The sequence below is a fragment of the Camarhynchus parvulus genome, unplaced genomic scaffold (genome assembly GCF_901933205.1).
Source record: "Camarhynchus parvulus unplaced genomic scaffold, STF_HiC, whole genome shotgun sequence".
NCBI classification, from domain to species: domain Eukaryota; kingdom Metazoa; phylum Chordata; class Aves; order Passeriformes; family Thraupidae; genus Camarhynchus; species Camarhynchus parvulus.
The window spans coordinates 42,401-63,605 of NW_022148556.1; the positions used below are offsets into that span (position 1 = coordinate 42,401).

The 21,205-nt window shown below is 59.5% G+C and overlaps 1 protein-coding gene across 1 annotated transcript in view; it reads right to left on the reverse strand.

Annotated features, from left to right (window-relative positions):
• LTBP4 (latent transforming growth factor beta binding protein 4) overlaps positions 1–21,205 on the reverse strand; it is a 49,121-nt gene that overhangs the window by 13,959 nt on the left and 13,957 nt on the right. The window contains 18 exon segments of the mRNA XM_030970665.1: positions 1,384–1,700; positions 1,797–1,807; positions 1,895–2,151; positions 3,518–3,643; positions 4,271–4,372; positions 4,375–4,401; positions 5,429–5,560; positions 6,267–6,609; positions 8,755–8,891; positions 8,971–9,096; positions 10,044–10,053; positions 10,055–10,164; positions 11,864–11,977; positions 13,204–13,329; positions 14,642–14,767; positions 16,253–16,322; positions 17,850–17,995; positions 20,359–20,529. Coding sequence (XP_030826525.1) covers positions 1,384–1,700; positions 1,797–1,807; positions 1,895–2,151; positions 3,518–3,643; positions 4,271–4,372; positions 4,375–4,401; positions 5,429–5,560; positions 6,267–6,609; positions 8,755–8,891; positions 8,971–9,096; positions 10,044–10,053; positions 10,055–10,164; positions 11,864–11,977; positions 13,204–13,329; positions 14,642–14,767; positions 16,253–16,322; positions 17,850–17,995; positions 20,359–20,529 — 2,451 coding nt within the window.

Here is a 21,205-nt window from a genome sequence, read left to right on the forward strand (position 1 = left end):
CCCTAAACCCCCCTTAAATCCCACCCCAAATCCTCCCCAAATTCTACCCCAAATCCCACCCCAAATCCTCCCCAAATTCCCCTTAAATCTCACCCCAAACCCCCACAAAGCCACCCCAAATCCCACCCCAAATTCTACCCCAAATCCCACCCCAAATCCTCCCCAAATTCCCCTTAAATCTCACCCCAAACCCCCCCAAATCCACCCCAAATTCCACCCCAAATCCCATCCCAAAACCCCCTTTACATCCCACCCTAAATCCCACCCCGAATCCACCCCAAATCCACCTCAAATTCCACCCAAATCCACCCTAAATTCTACCCCAAATCCCACCCTAAATTCTACCCCAAATCCCACCCTAAATCTACCCAAAATCCCATCCCAAATCCATCCCAAATTCCCCTTGAATCTCACCCCAAATCCCACCCCAAATCCCACCCTAAATTCCTCTTAAAACCACCCCAAATCCACCCAAAATCCCGCCCCAAATCCATCCCAAATTCCCACTGAATCTCACCCCAAATCCACCCAAAATACCCCAAATCCCACCCTAAATCCCCCCAAATCCCCCCCAAATCCCACCGGAGGTTTTTGAGGTGTCCCTCACCTGTGCCAGGTGCGGGGCAGGGCTGCCCGGGGCACTGTGCCCCCCATGCCCACCCCAAATCCCCCAAATCCCACCCCAAATCCCCCCAAATCCCCCCCAAATCCCACCCCAAATCCCACCCCAAATCCCCCTAAAATCCCCCCCAAATCCCACCGGAGGTTTTCGGGGTGTCCCTCACCTGTGCCAGGTGCGGGGCGGGGCTGCCCGGGGCACTGTGCCCCCCATGCCCACCCCAAATCCCCCGAAATATCCCCCCAAATCCCCCGATTCCCCCAAAATCCCACCCCCAAATCCCCCCAAATCCCACCGGAGGTTTCGGGTGTCCTCACCTGTGCCAGGTGCGGGGCAGGGCTGCCCGGGGCACTGTGCCCCCCATGCCCACCCCAAATCCCCCCCAAAATCCCCCGATTCCCCAAAATCCCACCCCAAATCCCCCAAATCCCCCCAAATCCCACCGGAGGTTTTCGGGGTGTCCCTCACCTGTGCCAGGTGCGGGGCAGGGCTGCCCGGGGCACTGTCCCCCCCATGCCCACCCCAAATCCCCGAAATACCCCCCAAATCCCCCCGATTCCCCAAAATCCCACCCCAAATCACCCCCAAATCCCACCGGAGGTTTTCGGGGTGTCCCTCACCTGTGCCAGGTGCGGGGCAGGGCTGCCCGGGGCACTGTGCCCCCCATGCCCACCCCAAATCCCCCCCAAAATCCCCCAAATCCCACCCCAAATCCCCCTAAAATCCCCCCAAATCCCACCGGAGGTTTTCGGGGTGTCCCTCACCTGTGCCAGGTGCGGGGCAGGGCTGCCCGGGGCACTGTGCCCCCCATGCCCACCCCAGGGTGCAGCAGCACTGCGGGCGGGTCACGTTCGGGGCCAGCACCCCGCAGGCCCGGCTGAAACACGAGGCCACCCCAAAATCCCCGGGAGGGCTTTGGGGTCCGGTTTGGGGAGTTTGGGGTCTGGTTTGGGGAGTTTGGGGTCTCGTTTGAGGGGTTTGGGGTCGGGTTTGGGGGGTTTGGGGTCTGATTTGGGGAGTTTGGGGTCTGATTTCGGGGCGTTGGGGTCTGGTTTCGGGGCTTTGGGGTCGGGTTTCGGGGCTTTGGGGTCGGGTTTGGGGGGTTTGGGGTCTGATTTGGGGGGTTTGGGGTCGGGTTTGGGGAGTTTGGGGTCTGATTTCGGGGCTTTGGGGTCGCATTTGTGGGTTCTGGGGGCTCTGGGGGCTTTGGGGTCGGCTCTGGGGGATTTGGGGTCGCATTTGTGGGTTCTGGGGGCTCTGTGGGCTCTGGGGGCTTTGGGGTCGGCCCTGGGGGATTTGGGGTCGCATTTGTGGGTTCTGGGGGCTCTGTGGGCTCTGGGGGCTTTGGGGTCGGCCCTGGGGGATTTGGGGTCGGCTTTGGGGGCTCTGTGGGGTCGGCAGCGCCCCGCAGCGGCCGCTGACGGGGTCGAACTCCTGCCGGGGGTCGGGGCACAGGCACAGGAAGGAGCCCTCGACGTTCTCGCAGCGCTCGGCCCCGCAAACCCCGCGCAGCGTCTGGCACTCGTCCACGTCTGCGGGGTTTGGGGGGTTTGGGGTTTGGGGTTTGGGGTTTGGGGGGTTTGGGATTTGGAGTTGGGGATTTGGGGGATTTGACATTTTGGGGTTTGAGAGTGGAGGATTTGGGGTTTGGGGGTTTGGGGTGGGGTTTGGGGTGGGGGGTTGGGGGGGTTTGGGATTTGGAGTCGGGGATTTGGGGGATTTGACATTTTGGGGTTTGAGAGTGGAGGATTTGGGGTTTGGGGGTTTGGGGTTTGGGGGTTTGGGGTTTGGGGGGGGGTTTGGGATTTGGAGTTGGGGATTTGGGGGATTTGACATTTTGGGGTTTGAGAGTGGAGGATTTGGGGTTTGGGGAGTTTGGGGTTGGGGTTTGGGGATGGGGGAATGGGGGCAGAGGGATTGGGGTGGGCACTCGGCCCCGCAAACCCCGTGCAGCATCTGGCACTCGTCCACGTCTGCGGGGTTTGGGGTTTGGGGGATTTGGGGTTTGGGGTTTGGGGGATTTGGGATTTGGAGTTGGGGATTTGGGGGGATTTGACATTTTGGGGTTTGAGAGTGGAGGATTTGGGGGTTTGGGGGGTTTGGGGTTTGGGAGATTTGGGATTTGGGGTTTGGGGGATTTGGGGTTTGGGGTTGGGGGATTTGGGGTTTGGGGGTTTGGGGTTTGGAGTTGGGGATTTGGGGGATTTGACATTTTGGGGTTTGAGAGTGGAGGATTTGGGGTTTGGGGGGTTTGGGGATTTGGGGTTTGGGGTTTGGGAGATTTGGGGTTTGGGGTTTGGGGTTTGGGGGATTTGGGGGATTTGGGGTTTGGGGTTTGGGAGATTTGGGGTTTGGGATTTGGGGTTTGGGGGGTTTGGGATTTGGAGTTGGGGATTTGGGGGATTTGAAATTTTGGGGTTTGAGAGTGGAGGATTTGGGGTTTGGGGGTTTGGGGTTGGGGATTTGGGGTTTGGGGGGCTTGGGGTTGGGGATTTGGGGTTTGGGGGGCTTGGGGTTTAGGGTTTGGGATTTGGGGGATTTGGGATTGGGGGGATTGGGTTGGGGATTTGGGGGATTTGGGATTTGGGGTGGGAATGGGGACACAGGGGCAGGGATTTGGGGCACAGGGACAGGGATTTGGGGCACACGGATGGACACAGGGACACAGGGACACAGGGACAGGGATTTGGGGCACAGGGACAGGGATTTGGGGCACAGGGACACAGGGATGGACACAGGGGCACAGGGACACAAGGACACAGGGATGGACACAGGGACACAGGGGCAGGGATTTGGGGCACACGGATGGACACAGGGACACAGGGACAGGGATTTGGGGCACAGGGATTTGGGGCACAGGGACAGGGGTTCGGGTGTCCCCAGGGCTGGCGGCCGTACCCATGCAGTGGTGGCCGTGCCGGGCGGTCTCGTAGCCGGGGTCGCAGGCGCACTGGAAGGAGCCGGGCAGGTTGTGGCAGGTGGCGTGGGCACCGCACAGGGTCCCGTTGGAGCACTCGTCCACGTCTGGCACGGGGCGGGACAAAGGGTTGGGGACATCCCGAGCTCCTTGGCCACCCCCGGGGTTGGACTTTGTCCCTCTGTGTCCCCATGTCCATCCCTGTGTCCCCATGTCCCCATTCCCAATCCCATTTCCAGTCCCCACATGCCCATCCCAATCCCATATTCCCCGTCCCCATCCTAATCTCAAATCCCCAAATCCCCAATCCCATATCCCAATCCCAAACCCCAAACCCCAATCTCAAACCCCAAACCCCAAATCCCAAATCCCAAACCCAAATCCCAAAGCCCTCACCGACGCAGTCGGCGCCATCCCCAGGCCGGAATCCCGGCTGGCACTCGGGATCAATCCCATATCCCAAACCCCAATCCCATATCCCATATCCCAAACCCCAAATCCCAAACCCCAAACCCCAATCCCAAAGCCCTCACCGACGGTCGGCCGCCCTCCGGGCGGAATCCCGGCTGGCACTCGGGATCAATCCCATATCATAACCAAAAAACCCAAAATCCATACCACCAAACCCAAACCCCAAACCCCAATCCCATATCCCATATCCCATATCCCAAACCCCAATCCCAAAGCCCATATCCCATATCCCAAACCCCAAACCCCAATCCCAAAGCCCTCACCGACGCAGTCGGCACCGTCCCCGGGCCGGAATCCCGGCTGGCACTCGGGCACGCAGCGATAGGAGCCCGGAATGTTCTCGCAGCGCTGCGCCCCGCAGAGCCCGCCCCGTACTCCTGGCACTCGTCCACGTCTGGCATCGGGGACATGGGGACAATCGGGGACATCGGGATGGGGACATTGGGATGGGGACATTGGGGACAATCAGGGACATGGCAGGATGGGGACATGGGGACAATCAGGGACATCAGGGACAATCAGGGACATTGGGATGGGAACATCGGGATGGGGACATCGGGGACAATCAGGGACATGGCGGAATGAGGACACAATGGCAGGATGGGGACATCAGGAACCCCAGGACGATCCCAATCCCTGTGCCCGTCCCGATTCCTGTGTCCCCATTCCCACGTCAGTCCCCATTCCCATCCCAATCCCAATGTCCCCATCCCAGTCCCCGTTTCCCCACATCCCCATTCCCATCCCAATCCCAATGTCCCCATCCCAGTCCCCGTATCCCCACATCCCCATTCCCATCCCAATCCCAATGTCCCCATCCCAGTCCCCGTATCCCCACATCTCCATTCCCATCCCAATCCCAATGTCCCCATCCCAGTCCCCGTATCCCCACATCTCCATTCCCATCCCAACCCATCCCCAATCCCATCCCCGTATCCCCACATCCCCATTCCCATCCCAATCCCAGTGTCCCCAATCCCATACCAGTCCCCATTCCCATGCCAGTCTCCCAATCCCAATCCCATCCCCACATCCCCATTCCCATCCCAATCCCAGTGTCCCCATTCCCATCCCACTTCTCATATCCCATATTCCCAATATCTCCATCCCAGTCTCCACATCCCATATCCCCATCCTGATCTCATATCCCAATCCCAAACCCCAAACCCCAAACCCCAATCCCAAAGCCCTCACCGATGCAGTCCCTGCCGTCCCCGGGCCGGAATCCCGGCTGGCACTCGGGATCAATCCCATATCCCATATCCCATATCCCAAACCCCAATCCCAAACCCCAAACCCCAAACCCCAAACCCCAAATACCAAATCCCCAAACCCCAATCCCATATCCCAAACCACAATCCCAAACCCCAAACCCCAAACCCCAAACCCCAAACCCCAAACCCCAATCCCAAAGCCCTCACCGACGCAGTCGGCGCCGTCCCCGGGCCGGAATCCCGGCTGGCACTCGGGCACGCAGCGATAGGAGCCCGGAATGTTCTCACAGCGCTGCGCCCCGCAGAGCCCGGCCCCGTACTCCTGGCACTCGTCCACGTCTGGCATCGGGGACATGGGGACAATCGGGGACATCGGGGTGGGGACATCGGGGTGGGGACATTGGGATGGGGACATCGGGATGGGGACATCGGGATGGGGACATCGGGTTGGGGACATGGGAGTGGGGTGGGAACGCGGGGATCGAACCCCACACTCCAGCCCCATATCCCCACGTTCCCACCCCACTCCCACATTCCCATCCCATTCTGACATTCCCACCCCACATCCCTGAGTCCCGTCCCCCTTCCCACTTCCCCACCCCATATCCCACCCCATATCCCAATCCCCACCCCATATCCCAAACCCCACCCCATATCCCAATCTCCACCCCATATCCCAAACCCCACCCCATATCCCAAATACTACCCCATATCCTGGCCCACACCCCATATCCCAAACCCCACCCCATATCCCTGAATTCCTACCCCATATCCTGGCTCCACACCACATATCCCGGGTGTCCCATTCCCATTCCCATTCCCATTCCCATTCCCATTCCCATTCCCATTCCCACTTTCCCGTTTTCCCATTCCCATTCCCATTCCCATTCCCATTCCCATTCCCATTCCCATTCCCATTCCCGTTCCCATTCCTTTTCCCGCTCCCATTCCCATTCCCGTTTTCCCGCTCCCATTCCCATTCCCGTTTTCCCGTTTTCCCGTTCCCGTTTTCCCATTCCCGTTTTCCCGTTTTCCCGTCCCTCACCGCGGCACTCGGCCTTGGCGTCGTCGGTGCGGAACCCGGCCGGGCACTGGCACTGGAAGGAGCCCTCGGTGTTGAGGCAGCGCCCGCCCGCGCACACGGCCCCGCGCTGGCACTCGTCCACGTCTGGGCGAAATTTGGGGTTTGGGACATCGGGATTTGGGGTTCGGGATTCGGGGTTTGGAGTTTGGGACATTGGGATTTGGGGTTTGGGGTTTGGGGTTTGGGGTGTGATAAGGGGTGGGTGTGGCGCCCGCCCGCGCACACGGCCCCGCGCTGGCACTCGTCCACATCTGGGGGAAATTTGGGGTTTGGGACATCGGGATTTGGGGTTCAGGATTTGGGGTTTGGAGTTTGGGACACTGGGATTTGGGGTTTGGGATTTGGGGTTTGGGACATCAGGATTTGGGGTTTGGGGTTTGGGATTTGGAGTTTGGGACATCGGGATTTGGGATTTGGGGTTTGGGGTTTGGGGTTTGGGGTGTGATAAGGGGTGGGTGTGGCGCCCGCCCGCGCACACGGCCCCGCGCTGGCACTCGTCCACGTCTGGGCGAAATTTGGGGTTCGGGACATCAGGATTTGGGGTTCGGGATTTGGGGTTTGGACTTTGGGACATTGGGATTTGGGGTTTGGGGTGTGGGATTTGGGGTTTGGGACATTGGGATTTGGGGTTTGGGGTTTGGGGTTTGGGGTTTGGGATTTGGGGTTTGGGATTTGGGACATTGGGGTTTGGGGTTTGGGATTTGGGATTTAGGGTTTGGGATTTGGGGTTTCGGATTTGGGACATTGGGATTTGGGATTTGGGATTTGGGGTTTGGGATTTGGGACATTGGGATCTGGGATTTGGGGTTTGGGATTTGGGGTTTGGGGTTTGGGGTTTGGGGGTTTGGGATTGGGATTTGGTGTTTGGGATTTGGGATTTGGGGTTTGGGGTTTGGGGTTTGGGATGTGGAATTTGGGGTTTGGGGTTTGGGGTTTGGGATTTGGGATTTGGGATTCGGTGTTTGGGGTTTGGGGTTTGGGATTTGGGGTTTGGCGTTTGGGATTTGGAATTTGGGATGTGGAATTTGGGGTGGGTGTGGCGCCCGCGGGTGCAGACGGCCCCGCGCTGGCACTCGCCCACGTCTGGGGCTGGGGACACTGGGATTGTGATGATCATGGGGACATCGGGATGGGCACGGGGACACCAGGACTGGGACTGGGACAACCCTGGGGACTGGCATGGTGACACCAGGACCAGCATGGTGACACCAGGACTGGGATGGTGACACCAGGACTGGGACTGGGACAACCCTGGGGACTGGCATGGTGACACCAGGACCAGCATGGTGACACCAGGACTGGGATGGTGACACCAGGACTGGGACTGGGACAACCCTGGGGACTGGCATGGTGACACCAGGACAGGCACGGTGACACCAGGACTGGGATGGTGACACCAGGACAGGCACGGTGACACCTGGACAGGGATGGTGACACCAGGACTGGGATGGTGACGCCAGGACTGGGATGACCATGGTGACACCTGGACAGGCATGGTGACACCAGGACTGGGACTGGGACAACCCTGGGGACTGGCATGGTGACACCAGGACTGGCATGGTGACACCAGGACAGGCACGGTGACACCAGGACTGGGATGGTGACACCAGGACTGGGATGGTGACACCTGGACAGGCACGGTGACACCAGGACTGGGATGGTGACACCAGGACTGGCATGGTGACACCTGGACAGGGATGGTGACACCTGGACAGGCATGGTGACACCTGGACAGGGATGGTGACACCTGGACAGGCACGGTGACACCAGGACTGGGATGGTGACACCAGGACAGGCACGGTGACACCAGGACTGGGATGGTGACGCCAGGACTGGGATGGTGACACCAGGACTGGCATGGTGACACCTGGACAGGCACGGTGACACCAGGACTGGAACAACCCTGGCCAAAGCCATGAGGACCAAAACGCCACAACCAGCAGAACCCAAACCCCAAACCCACCCCCAACCCCAAAGCGCCCCCACCACCCCTCAGGTGCTCCCCCCAGGTGCCCCCAGGTGACCCTAGGTGCCCCCAGGTGTGCCCAGGTGCCACCCTGCTGTCCCCAGGTGTCCCCAGGTGTCCCCAGGTGTGCCCAGGTGTCCCCAGGTGCCACCCCACTGTCCCCAGGTGCCCCCAGGTGTGCCCAGCTGTCCCCAGGTGCCCCCAGGTGCCACCCCGCTGTCCCTAGCTGTCCCCAGGTGCCCCCAGGTGTGCCCAGGTGCCACCCCGCTGTCCCCAGGTGACCCCAGGTGTCCCCAGGCGCCCCCAGGTGTGCCCAGGTGTCCCCAGGTGTCCCCAGGTGCCCCCAGGTGTGCCCAGGTGCCACCCCGCTGTCCCTAGCTGCCCCCAGGTGTCCCCAGGTGCCCCCAGGTGTGCCCAGGTGCCACCCTGCTGTCCCTAGCTGCCCCCAGGTGTCCCCAGGCGCCCCCAGGTGCCCCCAGGTGCCACGCACGGTCGCGGCGTGGTGCCCGGGGGCGCGGGCGCAGCTGGGGGCCCGGGCGGAGAGCAGCGGAAGGAGCCGGCCGTGTTGAGGCACTCGCCGTGCGGGAAGCAGAAGTCGCCCTCCAGGCACTCGTTGACGTCTGCGCGGGGGCCACCACCAGCGGGACGTCACCCGGGGCCGGCGGCACCGCCGCGCCGTTCCCCGGCGTCCCCGCTCACCCTGGCACGCCGTGGCGCCCGCGGCCGCGTGGAAGCCGCGGTGGCACTCGCAGCGGAAGGAGCCGGCCGTGTTGAGGCAGCGGCCGTGGGGGGCGCAGGGGGAGCCCCCCGAGCACTCGTCCACGTCTGGGGGGACACGGGGACATCAGGGGGACACGGGGACAGGAGTTATGGGGTCTCCAAGTCCTCCAAGCCATGGTGGCCCCATAACAGAGTGACCACAAGTCATGGTCATCTCATGGTGTGGTGACCCCGAGCACTAGTCTACATCTGGGGGGACATCGGGGACATCAGGGGGACACGGGGACAGGAGTTATGGGGTCTCCAAGTCCCCTAAATCGTGGTGGCCCCATAACACAGTGACCACAAGTCATGGTCATCTCATGGCGTGGTGACCCCGAGTTCTCATCCACGTCTGGGGGGACAGCGGGGGGACATGGGGACACGGGGACAGGAGTTATGGGGTCTCCAAGTCCCCTAAATCGTGGTGGCCCCATAACAGAGTGACCACAAGTCATGGTCATCTCATGGTGTGGTGACCCCAAGCACTAGTCTACATCTGGGGGGACATTGGGGCTACCAGGGCAACATGGGGACATCAGGGGGACACGGGGACAGGAGTTATGGGGTCTCCACGTCCCCCAAGCCATGGTGGCCCCATGCACTTCTCTAGGGGGACACCAGGTGACACAGGTGACACACAGGTGACACAGGGAGGTGACACAGGTGACACACAGGTGACACGGAGGTAACACCAGGTGACACTGAGGTGACACAGGTGACACACAGGTGACACACAGGTGACACAGGTGACACACGGGTGACACAGATGGCACACAGGTGACACACAGGTGACACAGGTGACACTGAGGTGACACAGGTGACACACAGGTGACACAGGGAGGTGACACAGGTGACACGGAGGTAACACCAGGTGACACTGAGGTGACACAGGTGACACACAGGTGACACACAGGTGACACACAGGTGACACACGGGTGACACACAGGTGACACAGGTGACACTGAGGTGACACAGGTGACACACAGGTGACACACAGGTGACACGGGTACCTGCGCAGCGCGCCCTGGCGCAGGTGGAAGCCGTCGGGGCAGGGCTGGCACCGGAAGGAGCCCGGCGTGTTGACGCACTCCTGGCCGGGACACGCCAGGTGGTTCTCGCACTCGTCGATGTCTGAGGGGACATTGGGGACATCGGGGGGGACCCTGAGTGACCACAGGTCGTGGTGACCCCATAACAGTGACCACAGGCCGTGGTGACCAATAACAGTGACCACAGGTCATGGCGACCCCAAACAGTGACCACAGGTCGTGGTGACCAATAACAGTGACCACAGGTCATGGTGACCCCATAACAGTGACCACAGGTCATGGTGACCCCAAAACAGTGACCACAGGTCATGGTGACCCCATAGCAGTGACCACAGGTCGTGGTGACCAATAACAGTGACCACAGGTCATGGTGACCAATAACAGTGACCACAGGTCGTGGTGACCCCAAAACAGTGACCACAGGCCATGGTGACCCCATAGCAGTGACCACAGGTTGTGGTGACCAATAACAGTGACCACAGGTCGTGGTGACCCCATAGCAGTGACCACAGGTCATGGTGACCAATAACAGTGACCACAGGTCGTGGTGACCCCATAGCAGTGACCACAGGTCGTGGTGACCAATAACAGTGACCACAGGTCGTGGTGACCCCATAGCAGTGACCACAGGTCGTGGTGACCCCAAAACAGTGACCACAGGTCATGGTGACCCCATAACAGTGACCACAGGTCGTGGTGACCCCAAAACAGAGTGACCACAGGCCGTGGTGACCCCATAGCAGTGACCACAGATCGTGGTGACCCCAAACAGTGACCACAGGTCATGGTGACCAATAACAGAGTGACCACAGGTCATGGTGACCCCAAACAGTGACCACAGGTCATGGTGACCAATAACAGAGTGACCACAGGTCATGGTGACCCCAAAACAGTGACCACAGGTCGCGGTGACCAATAACAGTGACCACAGGTTGTGGTGACCCCATAGCAGTGACCACAGGTCATGGTGACCCCAAAACAGTGACCACAGGTCATGGTGACCCCATAGCAGTGACCACAGGTCGTGGTGACCCCATGTTCTCGCACTCGTCGATGTCTGAGGGGACATCGGGGACATTGGGGACATCGGGGGAGACCCTGAGTGACCACAGGTCGTGGTGACCCCATAGCAGTGACCACAGGTCGTGGTGACCCCATGGGGTGGTGACCTCAAGGACCTCTGACGCCACAGCACAGAGACCCCTCCAGTTCCCTCCCAGTTTGTCCCAGTCCCTCCCAGTCCCTCCCAGTCCCTCCCAGTTTATCCCAGTTTATCCCAGTTTGTCCCAGTCCCTCCCAGTCCCTCCCAGTTTATCCCAGTCCCTCCCAGTTTATCCCAGTTTATCCCAGTCCCTCCCAGTCCCTCCCAGTTCCCTCCCAGTCCATCCCAGTTTATCCCAGTCCCTCCCAGTCCATCCCAGTCCCTCCCAGTTCCCTCCCAGTTTATCCCAGTCCCTCCCAGTCCCCCCAGTCCCTCCCAGTCCCTCCCAGTCCATCCCAGTCCCTCCCAGTCCCTCCCAGTTTATCCCAGTTTGTCCCAGTTTATCCCAGTCCCTCCCAGTTTATCCCAGTCCATCCCAGTCCATCCCAGTCCCTCCCAGTCCATCCCAGTTTGTCCCAGTTTATCCCAGTTTATCCCAGTTTGTCCCAGTCCCCCCCAGTCCCTCCCAGTCCCTCCCAGTCCATCCCAGTCCATCCCAGTCCATCCCAGTCCCTCCCAGTTTGTCCCATTTTGTCCCAGTTTGTCCCAGTTTGTCCCGGTCCATCCCGGTTTGTCTCACCCTGGCAGGGGTCACCCCGGTACCCCCCCGGGCAGAGGCACTCGAACCCCCCCGGTCGGTTCTCGCAGCGCCCGTGGGGGCAGGGCCCGGGCACCTGGGAGCACTCGTCCACGTCTGCGGGCACAGGTGGGCACAGGTGAGGGCACAGGTGGGCACAGGAGGGCACAGGGGGCACAGGTGATAGGGACAGGTGATGGGCACAGGGGGCACAGGTGATGGGGATAGGTGGGCACAGGTGATGGGCACAGGTAATGGGGAAAGGTGGGCACAGGTGGGCACAGGATGTGGGAAAGGTGGGCACAGGTGATGGGGACAGGTGGGCACAGGTAATGGGGACAGATGGGCACAGGTGAGCATAGGTGGGCACAGGTGGGTTCAGGTAATGGGCACAGGTGATGGGCACAGGTGGGCACATGTGGGCTCAGGTGGGCACAGGTAATGGGGAAAGGTGGGCACAGGTGATGGGCACAGGTGATGGGCACAGGTGGGCACAGGTAATGGGGAAACGTGGGCACAGGTGATGGGAACAGGTGGGCACATGTGGGCTCAGGTGGGCACAGGTAATGGGGAAAGGTGGGCACAGGTGAGGGCACAGGTGATGGGCACAGGTGATGGGCACAGGTGGGCACAGGTAATGGGGAAACGTGGGCACAGGTGATGGGAACAGGTGGGCACAGGTGATGGGGACAGGTGATGGGGACAGGTGGGCACAGGTGATGGGGACAGGTGGGCACAGGTGAGCATAGGTGGGCACAGGTGGGTTCAGGTAATGGGCACAGGGGGCACAGGTGGGCTCAGGTAATGGGCACAGGTGAGTGGCACAGGTGGGCACATGTGGGCTCAGGTGAGGGGCACAGGTGGGCTCAGGTGATGGGGACAGGTTGGAACAGGTGGGCACAGGGGGGCACAGGTGGGGTTTAGGAGGGCACAGGTGTGCCCAGGTGTGGTTTGGTGTGTGCCCAGGTACCCCCAGGTGTGCCCAGGTGTGGTTTGGTGTGCACCCAGGTGCCCCCAGGTGCCCCCAGGTGTGGTTTGGTGTGTGCCCAGGTGCCCGCAGGTGTGCCCAGGTGTGGTTTGGTGTGTGCCCACGTGCCCGCAGGTGTGCCCAGGTACCCCCAGGTGCCCCCAGGTGTGGTTTGGTGTGCGCCCAGGTGCCCCCAGGTGGCCCCAGGTGTGGTTTGGTGTGTGCCCATGTGCCCCCAGGCGTGCCCAGGTGCCCGCAGGTGTGCCCAGGTGTGGTTTGGTGTGTGCCCAGGTGCCCCCAGGTGTGCCCAGGTGCCCCCAGGTGTGCCCAGGTGTGGTTTGGTGTGTGCCCAGGTGCCCGCAGGTGAGTTGCTGACCTCGGCACTCGGTGCCCGCGGGCTCGGAGGTGAAGCCGGGCCCGCAGAGGCACCTGAAGCCGCCCACGGAGTTCTCGCAGCGCCCCGGGGAGCACGGAGGGGGCACCTGGCGGCACTCGTCGATGTCTGCGGGCACAGGGGGCACAGGTGGGCACAGGTAATGGGAACAGGTGATGGGGACAGGTGATGGGCACAGGTGATGGGGACAGGCGGGCACAGGGGGCACAGGTGATGGGCACAGGTAATGGGAACAGGTGATGGGGACAGGTGATGGGGACAGGCGGGCACAGGGGGCACAGGTGATGGGCACAGGTGATGGGGACAGGTGATGGGAATAGGTGATGGGGACAGGCAGGCACAGGGGGCACAGGTGGGCACAGGTAATAGGGACAGGTAATGGAGACAGGTAGGCACAGGTGAGCTCAGGTGGGCACAGGTAATGGGTACAGGTGAACACAGGATGTGGGGAAAGGTGGGCACAGGGGGCACAGGGAGCACAGGTGAGCTCAGGTAATGGGGACAGGTGGGCACAGGTGGGCACAGGATGTGGGGAAAAGTGGGCACAGGTAATGGGGACAGGTGAACACAGGATGTGGGGAAAGGTGGGCACAGGTAATGGGGACAGGTGGGCACAGGTGGGCACAGGATGTGGGGAAAAGTGGGCACAGGTAATGGGGACAGGTGAACACAGGATGTGGGGAAAGGTGGGCACAGGGGGCACAGGGAGCACAGGTGGGCACAGGTAGTGGGGACAGGTGGGCACAGGTGAGCTCATGTGATGGGCACAGGTGATGGGCACAGGTGGGCACAGGTGAGGGGCATGTAACACCTGAACACCCCAGGACCCACCCCCAAATTCCCCCCAAACCCCTTTAAGCCCCCCCAAATCCCCCCAAACCCCCCAAACCCCCTCAGGACCCCCCCAACCCCCCCGAAGCCCCCTCCCCACTCACCCACGCAGTGCGTGCCCTGGGGGCTCAGCCAGACGCCCCCCAAATTCCCCCCCAAATTCCCCCCCAAACCCCTTTAAAGCCCCCCAAATCTCCCCCCAAACCCCCCAAATCTCCCCAAATCTCCCCCAAATCCCCCCAAATCCCCCCAAAACCCCCCCAGGACCCCCGAAGCCCCCTCCCCACTCACCCACGCAGTGCCCTGGGGGCTCAGCCAGACGCCCCCCATCCCTTTAAACCCCCAAAGCCCCCAAAATCCCCCCCAAATCTCCCCAAAACCCCTCAGGACCCCCCCAGGACCCCCCCCCGAAGCCCCCTCCCCACTCACCCACGCAGTGCGTGCCCTGGGGGCTCAGCCAGACGCCCCCCAAATTCCCCCCCAAATTCCCCCCCAAACCCCTTTAAAGCCCCCCAAATCTCCCCCAAACCCCCCCAAATTCCCTCAGGATCCTCCCAAGACCCCCCCCCGAAGCCCCCTCCCCACTCACCGACGCAGTGCGTGCCCTGGGGGCTCAGCCAGAAGCCCCCCCGGCACAGGCAGGTGTAGCCCCCTCCCCCGCGGGGCACGCAGCGCCCGGGGCCGCACACGGACGGGTCGCGCTCGCACGGGGACACTGCAGGGTCGGGGCGGTTTTGGGGATTTTTGGGGTTTTTAGGGAATTTGGGGGTGTTCGAGGAATTTTTGGGGATTTTTGGGGATTTTTAGAGGATTTTTTGAGGATTTTTATGGGATTTTGCGGGATTTGTGGATCAGGATCGGGGTCGCGCTCGCACGGGGACACTGCGGGGTCGGGGCGGTTTTGGGGGATTTTTGGGGTTTTTAGGGTAGGGAATTTGGGGGGGTTCGAGGAATTTTAGGGCATTTTGGAGGATTTTTAGGGGATTTTTAGGGGATTTTTAGATGATTTTTAGGGGATTTTTGGGGGATTTTTAGGGGATTTGTGGATCAGGATCGGGGTCGCGCTTGCACGGGGACACTGCGGGGTCGGGGCGGTTTTGGGGGATTTTTGGGGTTTTTAGGGGATTTGGGGGGGTTTGAGGAATTTTAGGGGATTTTTGTGGGATTTTTGGGGGATTTTTAGAGGATTTTTTGGGGATTTTTATGGGATTTTGCGGGATTTGTGGATCAGGATCGGGGTTGCGCTCGCACGGGGACACTGCGGGATCGGGCGGTTTTGGGGGATTTTTGGGGTTTTTAGGGAATTTGGGGGGATTTTTAGAGGATTTTAACCCCCAAATCCCCTCAATCTACCCTCAAACCCCCTTCAATCCCCCCAAATCCCCCCCAAATCCCCCCAAACCGCCCGACCCCCCCCCAAATCTCCCCCAAATCCCCTCAAACCCCCCAAAATCCCCCCCAAATCCCTCAGCCCCTCCCAACTCCCCCAAATCCCCCCAAATTCCCTCAAATTCCCCCTAAACCACCCCAAAATCCCCCCAAAATCCCCCAAACCCCCCTCAAATCCCCCCTAAACCCCCCCAAATCCCCTAAAACTCCCCAAATCGCTCCTAAACCCCCCAAACCCCCCCAATCTCTTCCTAAACCCCCCAACCCCCCCAAATCCCCCTAAGCCCTCCTGCAACCCCCCAAATCGCTCCTAAAGCCCCCAAACACCCCCAAATCCCCCCAAATCCCCTCCTACACCCCCCTAAACCCTTCCCAAACCTCCCCAAATCGCTCCTAACCCCCCCAAACCTTCCTAAATCCCCCAAACACCCCCAAACCTCCCCAAATCGCTCCTAAACCCCCCAAACCCCCCCAAATCGCTCCTAAACCCCTCCTAACCCCCCCCCAAATCGCGCTCCTAAACCCCCCAAATCTCCTTCCAATGACCCCAAATCCCCTAAACTCCCCCAAATCCCCCCCAAATCCCCTCCTAAACCGCCCAAATCCCCCAAAATCGCTCCTAACCCCCCCAAATCGCTCCTAAACCCCCCAAACACCCCCAAATCCCCCTAAACCCCCCAAATCCCCCCTAAACCCCTCCTAAACCCCCCAATCACTTCCTAAACCCGCTCAAATTGCTCCTAAACCCCCTAAACCCCCCCTAGACCCCCCCCAATTTAACCCTTGATCTTTTTTCCCCTCCCCCACTCACCTGGCTCCGGGGGGGCCGCGGTGGGCGGGGCTCCCCCCGGGTGGGGGCGGGGCCGGGGCACCACGATCACCTCGGGGGCGGGGGGCGGCGGGGGGTCCCGGCCTGGGGAAGGGGCTGGGACCGGGGGGGGGAAAAAGATAAAGGGTTAAATTGGGGGGGGTCTAGGGGGGGTTTGGGGGGGTTTAGGAGCGATTGGGGGACATTGGAAGGGGATTTGGGGGGTTTGGGAGCGATTTGGGGGGATTTGAGGGGGTTTAGGGGGGATTTGGGGGGTTAGGGGGGGTTTAGGAGCGATTTGGGGGAGGTTAGGAAGAGATTGGGGGATTTAGGAGGGGTTTAGGGGGGATTTCGGGGGGTTTAGGGGATTTGGGGGCATTGGAAGGGGATTTGGGGGTTTTAGGAGCGATTTGGAGGGATTTGGGGGGTTTAGGAGGGGTTGAGGGGGGGATTTGGGGGGTTTAGGCGGTTAGGGGGGGTTTAGGGGGGGTTTGGAGGGTTTAGGAGCGATTTGGGGGGATTTAGGAAAGGGATTTGGGGGTTGGGGGGAGTTTAGGGGATTTGGGGACATTGGAAGGAGATTTGGGGGGTTTGGGAGCGATTTGGGGGGATTTGGGGGGGTTTAGGAGCGATTTGGGGGGATTAGGAGGGGTTTAGGGGGGGTTTGGAGGGTTTAGGAGCGATTTGGGGGAGTTTGGGGGGTTTAGGAGGGGATTTGGGGGGGGATTTGGGGGAGTTTAGGGAATTTGGGGGCATTGGAAGGGGATTTGGGGGGTTTAGGAGCGATTTGGGGGGAGATTTTGGTCATTTTCAGTTTTTTGGGGTTTTTTTTCTGGGTTTTTTTCGGGTTTATTTTTCCGAAATTTTTTGGTGTTTTTTTGGGGGAGGGTTGGGGGGGTTTTTGGGGGGCTTTTCTCGGGTTTTTGGTGCTTTTTTGGGGGGTTTATTTGGGGGGCTTCTCTCGGGTTTTTTGGGGGGGGGGTTGAGATTTTTTTTCCGGGTTTTGGTGCTTTTTGGGGTTTTTTGGGGGGGGATTTTTGGATTTTTTCCAGGTTTTTGGTGCTTTTTTGGGCGGGTTTATTTGGGGGGTTTTGGGGGGTTGGGGGTTTTTTGGGGTTTTTCGGGTTTTGGTGCTTTTTTGGGGGATTTATTTGGGGGGTTTTTTGGGGGGGCTTTTCTCTGGTTTTGGGGATTTTTTGGGGGGGGGTGGGATATTTTTTCCGGGTTTTTGGTGCTTTTTTGGGTTTTTTTGGGGGGGGATTTTTGGATTGTTTTCTGGGTTTTGGTGCTTTTTTTGGGTTTTTTTTTGGGGGGGGGGATTTTTGGATTTTTTCCAGGTTTTTGGTGCTTTTTTTGGAGGGTTTATTTGGGGGGTTTTGGGGGGGCTTTTCTCTGGTTTTTGGGGATTTTTTGGGGGGTGGGATTTTTTTCCGGGTTTTTGGTGCTTTTTTTGGGTTTTTTTGGGGGGGGAGATTTTTGGATTTTTTCCGGGTTTTTGGTGCTTTTTTGGGGGGGATTTTGGGGGGTTTTGGTGCTATTTTTTGGGTTTTTTTGTGATTTTTTTGGGTTTTTTTTTCCCGGATTTTTTTGGGGCGCTCACCGGGGGTCGCGGGGGGGGTGCTGAGGGGGGCGGCCCCAGCGGGACCCCCGCCCCAATTTCCTGGCCCAGGTACTGAGCGCTGATCCGCAGGTCCGAGGCCGAGTAGTGATAGCCGGGCCCGGCCGGGCAGAGCTCCCGGAACCCCTCTGCAATTTGGGGAGGGGTCCCGGGCCGCAAATGGGTCTGGGGGCTCCCAATGGGGGGACACCCCAAAACACGGGGGGATCCCCCCCCCCCCACCCCGCCTTCTGTTTGTCCGAAATCCCCCCCAAAAAATTCGGGGCTTCCTCCCGAAAAATTCCCTCGGGGGGTTGTGAGACCCCTCCCCAAATTCTCGGACCTCCCCCCGAACACCTCAGACCCCTCCCCAAATTCCTGAGTCCCTCCTGAATATCTCAGACCCCTCCCCAAATTCTCACACCCCTCCCCAATTTCCAGGACCCCTCCCCTAAATTTTCGGACCCTTCCCCAATTTTTTGGGACCCCTCCCCAATTTCCAGGACCCCTCCTGAACATCTCAGACCCCTCCTCAATTTCTTGGGACCCTTCCCCAATTTTTTGGGACCCTCCCCAATTTCCAGGACCCCTCCCCAAATTTCAGGGTCCCTCCTGAATATCTCAGACCCCTCCCCAAATTTCCAGACCCCTCCCCAAATTCTCAGACTCCTCCTCAATTTCCAGGACCCCTCCCCAAATTTTTGGACCCCTCCCCAAATTCCAGGACCCCTCCCTAAATTTCCAGACCCTTTCCCAATTTTTTGGGACCCTCCCCAAATTTCTGGACCCCTCCCCAAATTTCTGGACCCCTCCCCAGATAATTCCTGCGACCCCTCCTGAACATCTCAGACCCCTCCCCAATTTCTTGGGACCCCTCCCCAAATTCCCAGACCCCTTCCCAAATTCCAGGACCCCTCCCTAAATTTTTGGACCCCTCCCCAAATTCTCAGACCCCTCCCCAAATTCCTGAGCCCTCCCAGAGCCTCTTGGACGCCCCCAGACCCATTTCCTCCCCAATCCCCCAAATTCTGGGGTTTTTTTGGGGAAAATTCTGAGGTTTTGAGCTCCCCAGACACCAAATTTTCTCCCCAAAATTTCTGCTGCTCCCAGAAATTTTGTGACCCCTCCCCCCAAAAAAAATGTTGGGGAGGGGTCGCGGCAATTTCAGACCCCCCCAAAAAACTTTGTGAGGGGGGCAGAGAACTCAAAATCCACCTCATTTTTGGGGCAAATTTTGCGTTTTTCCGCCACCCCCAGAACCCGGATTTTTTCCCCGTGATTTGAGGGGGGTCTCCCCAATTTGGGGAGGGGTCTCAGCCATTTCAGCCCCCCCCACAAAAAAAAACTTTGTGAGGGGGGGAAAGAACTCAAAATCCGCTTCATTTTTGGGGCAAAACTCGCCTCGTTTTGGGGCAAAATCCGCCTCTTTTTGGGGTCGAATTTTTGGGGTTTTTTTCCCGGATTTTTTCTCCCGTGATTTGAGGGGGGGTCTCCCCGATTTGGGGAGGGGTCTCAGCAATTTCAGGGCCCCACAAAAACTTCGGGAGGGGAAGAGAGGGGAGAGAACTCGAAATCCGCCTCATTTCTGGGGCAAAATCCGCTTTGTTTTGGGGCAAAATCCGCCTCGTTTTGGGGCAAAATCCACCTCGCATTTCTGGGGCAAAATCTGCTTTGTTTTGGGGCAAAATCTGCTTTGTTTTGGGGCAAAATCCGCCTCGTTTTGGGGCAAAATCTGCCTCGTTTTGGGGCAAAATCCGCCTCGTTTTGGGGCAAAATCTGCTTTGTTTTGGGGCAAAATCTGCCCGCCGTTTTGGGGCAAAATCCACCTCATTTTTGGGGCAAAATCTGCTTTGTTTTGGGGCAAAATCTGCTTTGTTTTGGGGCAAAATCCGCCTGTTTTGGGGCAAAATCTGCCTCGTTTTGGGGCAAAATCCGCTTTGTTTTGGGGCAAATCCCACCTCGTTTTGGGGCAAAATCCGCCTCGTTTTGGGGCAAAAACTCCTCTTCACCCGTTTTGGGGCAAAAAATGGGGCAAAATCTGCTTTGTTTTTGGGGCAAATCCCGCCTCGTTTTGGGGCAAAATCAGCTTTGTTTTGGGCCAAAATCCGCCTCATTTTGGGGCAAAATCGGCTTTGTTTTGGGGCAAAATCCGCCTCGTTTTGGGGCAAAATCTGCCTCATTTCTGGGGCAAAATCCGCTTTGTTTTGGGGCAAAATCCACCTTGTTTTGGGGCAAAATCTGCCTCGTTTGGGGCCGAATTTTTGGTTTTTTCGCCACCCCCAGAGCCCGGATTTTTTCCCCTCGACTTGGGGGTGGTCTCATCATTTTGGGAACCCCTCAAACATTTTGGGGAGGGGTCTCAAGAATTTCAGAAAAACTTTGGGGAGGGGGTAGAACTCAAAACCTGCCTCGTTCTGGGGCAAAACCCGCCTCGTTTTGGGGGCGAATTTTGGGGTTTTTTCACCCGGATTTTTTTGAGGGGGGTCTCCCCGATGTGGGGCGGGGGTCTCACCGGATCCGAAGGGGGGGCAGAGCAGGCAGGAGCCCCCCCAGGCTTTGCCCACGCGGCTGCAGCAGCAAACCTGGCGGGTGATGTTGCGCAGGGTGGGCAGCGCGCAGCGGCCAGGGCCGTCCCGCAGGAGGCGGAAACACGGCCCGCGGGCCTCGGACAGCACCTGCTGGGCTGGGGGAGAGCCTGGTGAGCACCTGGAGCCCTCCCAGTCCATCCCAGTCCATCCCAGTTCATCCCAGTCCCATCCTAGTCCATCCCAGTCCATCCTATCCCAGCCCATCCCGTTCTATCCCAGTTGATTCGCATCCCGGACCAGGTGGATTTGGGGTCCCCCCGGAGCCTTTGAGAGACGTTTTGGGGCTGTGGACGCGCATGGTGAGCACCTGGAGCCCTCCCAGTCCATCCCAGTCCATCCCAGTCCCATCCCAGTTTGTCCCAGTGTGTCCCAGTCCCATCCCAGTCCATCCTATCCCATTCCATCCCATTCTATCCCCATCGGTTCTCTCCCAGACCAGGTGGGTTTGGGATCCCCCCGGAGCCTTTGAGAGATGTTTTGGGGCTGGGGACGCACATGGTGAGCACCTGGAGCCCTCCCAGTCCATCCCAGTTCATCCCAGTTTGTCCCAGTTTGTCCCAGTCCGTCCCAGTCCATCCCAGTCCCATCCCAGTTCATCCCAGTTCATCCCAGTCCCATCCCAGTCCATCCTATCCCAGCCCATCCCGTTCTATCCCAGTCGATTCGCATCCCAGACCAGGTGGGTTTGGGATCCCCCCGGAGCCTTTGAGAGATGTTTTGGGGCTGGGGGCGCACCTGGAGAGCACCTGGAGCCCTCCCAGTCCATCCCAG